Raw genomic sequence first — 6,476 nt, forward strand, 5'->3', positions numbered from 1 at the left:
AACACACAGCACAGGTGAAATTTAGGTTGTCCCATGGGTTTTGCACCTGGGCAGAGAGGAACCTGGGTTCCATTTCTCAGCTTCAGGCTGTTCCTGTATTTTTGCCAGTTATATTTAGCTTTAAAAGATGACGGCAAAAAATAGTTTCTCCTGCTCCCCCAGGTCCCAGGAACTCTGCGGTCTCTTCTCTGCCCCAGCCTGGCTTCCCGGGGCAGTATTCCTGCCATGGGATATCCCACAGCCTGAGGCACTGAGCCCTCTCCTGGGAAGGGAGCTGGAACCCATCCGGAGCGGGAACTGAAGGGAGCCCAACACCTCCCGCTTTCCTGGACTTTTCCTGGTAAGCAACGGCTACCGCAAAGACAGGTACGCTTTTACATCCCCCTTACAAAGCCTGGGGCAAGCTCCTACTTTCAAGAGGCCGTTTATCTACCGAAGTGAACAGGAAATTCCCTCCCCTAGTCCTGCGTGAGCCCCTCAAGAGAGGGGTGAAACCCTTGCCATTATTTCCTATTGCCACCCAGCTTCCACCAGGGACTGCAGACATGACAGCAACACGTGGGACACAGGGCCCGGGGCTTCACTCTGGGAAATGAGGATTCGATAACCCAAACTCTCTTCTTCCGTCATCACTATAATGTGTGGGAGTTCTGGAGGCACGATTAAACTCTGAGCTGTTGAATCCTGGTGACCCAGTCTGTGTACTGTAAAACTAGTTTCCTGTTCTTGTGCCTCCTTAAAAAGTTCGTGCCGACAGCTGATACCGTAAGTAGTATTAAACTAAGATTTTTTATTTTTGGAGTGTGCTTTGAACAGAGGAGCCTTAATTTAAGAATTATTTTAACCGTTCATTTCCTAAAAATAACTAAATCAAAAAAAAAAAACGTTACGTCCACACACAAGCTGACTCATAGCACGAAGTTTCACTGAAGCCATGGCATGGCCACCGCGAATTTGATGCAAAAGTAATAATCTCGATTTACATAGAGACCATCTTGGTGGAAAAAAACCACCAAAACCTACACAATAAAAACAGGAAAGAAAAACTTGTAGGATTATCTAACAATCAGCCTAAAAGCACAGGCAGTCTGGAGAAAGGACATTAACATCTTTAATTCTTGAATGGCTCCAGAAATTCTATAGCAGGGATGAAATCTTCTATTCAATTGCATAGGGCAATTTAAAATATATAAAGGTAATTACAAAACTTCTGTTGGATTTTGCTTACAGCATGGTCAAAAGAGACTATGATTTAACTGAGACTAGAATTTCAGACATGCTTTTACATGTTTTTAGTGTTGCTCCCTGCAGATCCATCCTGTACAGATCCGGTTATTTATGGATTAAGTGCCTGGAAACAAGAGAGGTTACAATACAGAATACGTTCAAAAACCTGGAATTAATTTTATAACTTTTGCTAAGAGAATTGGTAACACACAGCACAATTGGCCCAACATCTATAGATCTGCTTGTAATTACTACTTTCTACTACGACAACTTTCAGTCTACTACCACATGGGTTTCCGTTGATTCACGACAATGGAAATGCCATTCTGGCTCAATACTATTAAATGCCATTTTCAGAACAGGAAACGCAAGCTTTGCAGTCCCCAGCGAGACGGAGTGATTATGTAGTTTAGCATTTGCTTTATGCAGTTTGAGGGAATTGTTACAAATTCCTTGAAGCACTACAAAATGGGAAGTGAGTTAAGACGTAAGTTAATTTAAATCTGCTTTGCCAAAATTATATGTTATGCAGTTGACAAAGTTTTGATATAATCAACGATATAGAGGTCCCAAAGTAAAATCTTAAATAGTCACTACATAAAACATCACTTTAAAATATGAGTTACTCTCTGTAAGAATCCTAGTTTATCAGTAATCATATATCACTGAAGAGTAAGTTGATAAAGGATTTTCTTTCACACATTTCTTGTCTCTCGCTCTTCCACCACGGTGCTTAGCCCAAGTTAGCTGTGCCTGCGCTGACAGAGCCGGGAGACTGAGCCCAGGAGAAGCGATCAAGACTGGAGTGTCCACAAAGGCACCAGATGCCACTGATGCTTCTTCCACACTTCAGTCCCCTCAGGCACCATGGCAGAACCAGGAACCCTCCTGACTCCAAGGCTTCCTAGTAAAGACAGATGTCAAGAGGCATAGCCACTTCCCTAAGTGATAAAAATGAAATGCTGATACATTCTGTTGTCAAATAAGCCTGTAAGATCAGAATTCCGTAGCGTTAATGTTAAGCTATTTTATTCTAGTTGTACAGTCCCTTGGCCAGATCATATTTAACTGTTCATTTAACCTAGCACAGATCTCGCTTAATTAATCCACGGTAAGTTCCTCTCCAACAACTGTTTTAATGCCGTGTTAATGAAGGCCCCTAATTTAATCTCCTGCCCCTCCATTTAAAAAGTGAATTTTAACCATCATTGAAAGACAGCACTTGGATACCAGCAGTTCACTGCAAAGACTTCCACTGAGAAGAAAACAAGAAGGTACAAAACCACCCCAAACCCCTACCCCCCCGAAAGGATACAAAACCATGCCAAATAAAGGTTTATAACAGATTTTACTTGTAGGAAAGCCGTATTTTAGCATCATTTCACAATAAAAAGGTAAGATCTGTTCGGTGTTAGGCAGACAAGGTGTATCAACTCAGAATGCAACAGGTAAAGCATACTGTAATACTCGGTACAAGAGGTATGAGATACAATGCTGTATTTAGCCAGTTACTCCTGGTGCCTCTTTGTGGACACTTTCTTAATTACAGGTGCTCTCTGCTTCACACATGTCAGCAGTGTATTTCGGAATATAAAAAACTAGAAGTGTCCAAACACGCTGAAATGTGTCTGGAAAAATCAAACCCAGGACCAGTTTCTCACTCTGCAATAATAGCTCTACCAGATCACTGAAACAAATGGCACCTTGTATGTAAACTATCTGTCCCATCATTCTACTCCCCCTTACATAAAAAAAGGACAAAAACTGTCCTGATATAGAAAATTGATCCATCTTCTTGCTTCGGCACTCATGCAACTTCATTATCAGGTTTCCTTACCGAGATATTAAACTGTAAAATGAACAGTTACTTATCGTGGGGCTTTTCCACCATCTTCAGTGCTAATCTTCCAACCATTAGCAAACTGTATAAAGGGGAAAAACACAGAATTAAACAATAATAATAATTTGTCAATTAATTTCCAAATACTTTCCACATAACTGGTGCATGGAAACAAAAAAGATACACAAAATATGATTCACTCTATCTCAGTTTAATTAAGCAAAGAAAAAAACCACACATAGGAGGTTAAAAAAAAAAAAAAAGTATATTGTGTTGTACCTGACACCAGCAATTAGCCCCGCAGGCATGAATTTTCCAGAGTTGTAAAATCTTGTTCCCATGACAGCTGTCAGTGTTCCAGATGTAACTTAAATGAGAGATTATACAGGCCAGTCAGCAAAGATGCACGTGTGTGACAGAGATGCTACAATTCAAAACTAACAGAACAGAGAGAAGTAGTAGCATCAAGTAAAAAGTGGTAAACAGGGTAAATATAATCCCTTCTAATTAAAATTGTAAACGACTTACTCAGAGAAATCCAAATATTATTTGGATTCTGTGAAAGCTGATAGGCACCCAGTCCAGCCAAACTCCCAAAGAAAAGGCCAGCAGCTAGTGACGGGACACTACCTGAGTAAGTAAAAGACAATGCATTTATTAGAAGCTTAGAAATAAATTTGCTCACTAGCTATCTGTTTTGTAAAACACCAACAATAACAAAAAAAAGATGGGCATTCATTGTTATAAAGCAGATTAGTGAGGTTTTTTTTCCTTTTAAGATATTAAGACTATGCTGATCTGCACGAAGAAACACGTTCACATACTCTTGCATAAGATACAAATAGCGTTAGTATTTAATTCTTTAACAGCAAAGCCATTAATATATTTATGATGGAAAGAATAGTCAGAAAAAGCAAAAGAATCGGTGTTTTCTTTGTGCAAACTGAAGCACGTTTCAACACAGTAATATCAGAATTTCTTGAGAGGCAGTAAAGTAGGCGGATTAAGTAGTAAGGGTTTAAGGTCAGAAAAAGGACACATGGACTGAACTGGGCAGGAGGGCGTTCAGACAAATAAAGAGCTGCTAAATAAGAGAGCGGAGTCGAATAAGAGAGCTCATATCTCTTAAGTACATCTGAGATCTGATCCAAAGGTAACTGCAGACTTTGGAAGAAGGTTTCCTGGACTCGCCTAAACTTTGGATCAAGTCCTCAGTATAAATGATAACCCCAAGTTACCAGAAGATAAAAGATACCACATCCAAATTGGTGATTTATTGATTACATCAAGTAACGAAGTGGCATTACCACTGTGAGCGGTGAATGCCCTCAATAAGGCTAAAGGAGAATTCAGGACTTAACGCTACTGAGGGTGGTTTTCTTTATATATTCAATTTTTCAGGTCACCTTTAAAAGACTCGAGATTGCAAAGCTAAGCTGATAAAGATCTCCTCTCGGTGTTACAGGAGGATCGTACACCGCTACCAGAAAGTAATACTTTCTTCAGTCATCAACACAGCAGCTGTAACATTGCTTCAGATCCTGCTTTTGGTATAAAAAGCAAGAGATAAAGATGACAAAAGCACCAGATGTTCTTGTACATGTGCAAGGAAATGATGCACACTATAGTAAGTGGCTCCTCTGCACAGAATAGTTTAGCAACCAACATGGGGTGGCTACAATTCTTTCCACAAGCCTGGGAGCCAAGAAATGGCCATCGTATCCTTGAGTTTTACCTCAAGGCATTGTTTAAGCAGCTATGACACATACACTTACTAGGACAACCACACCACCTCCGGCTCAGCAAGCTCCTCAGTCTCAAAACACTTGGACCCAGAAAACTTACTAAATAAAGAGAGAAAAATCACTCACTCACTCTTTGCTTGCTCTGTTCTCATTCATATTCTTCCCAAGGCACCTATTACTGACCACTATCTGTGTCGGTAAATAGACCTGGTTGTAAAACAACAGATCACCACCTTAGCTCTATGGATGACAGTTCCACGTTCTTTTGGTTTCTCCAAGTTCTTAGTAGGGATACGATAGCTTTTTCTTTTTTTTTTTTCTTCCCTACAAGTCATCCTACAAGTTCCTGTTCCCCCTTCAAAAATGCTGTGACCTGGATTCCCTTGCCTCAGCATGACCATGGCCTCCCATCTGGGACCAGGGGATAAGACAGACGCCTACTATTTCATAACGGCCTCAAAGAAATACAGATGCAATTAGTTACTTAAGTTCTCAGTATTGTCCCTCCTGCCCTACATTCCACTCAGCCCAAAGGATAAATCAAGCCAAAAGAAAACAGACTGGAATAGGCATTAGCACCTACGTAGTCGAATGGGCTGCTAAGATGCTTACTGACTTCAGGAATGCACCTTCGTATCACAAACACTAAGACGGCTTAGGGATTTTTGAAGCTGAAAGAGACAGTATTGCAGCAGGGATGAATCCACAGTTCTGCCCGGTGGAGGGCAAGATCAGAAAAAGGTCAGGAAATTAAAGCAGTAGGTCAGAGGGTAAGCTTATGACGCAGAGCCCAGAAGAGGAACAAGTTTAAGGACTGATTTGCAGTGTTCAGCTCTACTTGCAGAAAGGGTCCTTCTGAAAACTCTGCAGCTTGCAGTGTACTGTTACCATCAAACAATAAAATGAGAATAAATCTCTAAGGAAAAAAAATGGTGACATGTCATTTGAAGATACAGAACATTTATAGAACGCTTATATTTAAAACGGCAGGGGAAAAGCCTTTCTGAAGCAAACTTATGTCAATTCACTGGAAGAGCACAACGCAGAGGCAAGATAACCAGAAAGCAGATTGTGGACTTATCAGCCCAAAGCACCAGCTCAACCCAAAAACCACCACACCCCAACAGCAGCAAGTTATCAGCACATGGCACAAACCGATAAACTTTACATCTGCGTGAACTTCGAGACAGGAGGCTTTTGTAAAAAGCCGCCCAGCTCACACAGAGTTATGGAGGGGCTGGGGGGGCAGAGGGAAGGAAACACAAGCACCTCCCTGCACCGTACCTGCTTTTGCATAGCCGATGAGCCCTCCCGATGCCACCAGCGCGGCGTAGCCAAAGCCCAGCCAGTCCACTGCCATGCTGAAAACTGGAAAAGAAATTGGGGTGACGATCAGTATCAATATTTTAGGGGAAGAAAAAAAAAAATCATAACATTTTGCCGCGGGGGGCGGGGGGGTAAAGGAGGGAGGTGTCCACGAGTGAGGCCTGCTTAAAGCCTAATCCTTAAACCGAGTCCAAGAGATGAAACCCGACTTGTTGGGAACGCAGCCCTGGGGTGGCGGGGAGCAGCCCATCCCCTCCCTCACCTGCCCGCCGCCCCGCTCCACGGCAGCCCGGGGCGGAGCAGGCTGCGGGAGGGGGGGGGAGGGGTCCGCGCCACCG

At 42.2% G+C, this 6,476-nt stretch overlaps 1 protein-coding gene across 1 annotated transcript; it reads right to left on the reverse strand.

Moving 5' to 3' along the window:
- Nucleotides 1-2,988: 2,988 nt before the first annotated feature.
- Nucleotides 2,989-6,437, reverse strand: LOC104168892 (transmembrane protein 14C-like). Its single transcript, XM_009709643.1, has 5 exons — nt 6,401-6,437; nt 6,097-6,180; nt 3,596-3,697; nt 3,347-3,434; nt 2,989-3,149 (listed from the first exon to the last, which is right to left on the reverse strand). The coding sequence occupies exons 2-5, from the start codon at nt 6,170-6,172 to the stop codon at nt 3,092-3,094; spliced, it is 324 nt and encodes a 107-aa protein (XP_009707945.1). The 5' UTR covers nt 6,173-6,180; nt 6,401-6,437; the 3' UTR covers nt 2,989-3,091.
- Nucleotides 6,438-6,476: the final 39 nt, after the last annotated feature.

This window comes from Cariama cristata, unplaced genomic scaffold (genome assembly GCF_000690535.1).
Source record: "Cariama cristata isolate BGI_N322 unplaced genomic scaffold, ASM69053v1 scaffold37311, whole genome shotgun sequence".
NCBI lineage: Eukaryota > Metazoa > Chordata > Aves > Cariamiformes > Cariamidae > Cariama > Cariama cristata.

Coding starts and splice junctions, on each gene's coding strand:
- LOC104168892 (XM_009709643.1), bottom strand. CDS start 6,172: ATGGCAGTGGACTGGCTGGGCTTTGGCTACGCCGCGCTGGTGGCATCG. Junction 3,698..6,096: donor CATCGGCTATGCAAAAGCAG/GTACGGTGCAGG, acceptor TTACTTACTCAG/GTAGTGTCCCGTCACTAGCT. Junction 3,150..3,346: donor GGGCTAATTGCTGGTGTCAG/GTACAACACAAT, acceptor CCCTTTATACAG/TTTGCTAATGGTTGGAAGAT.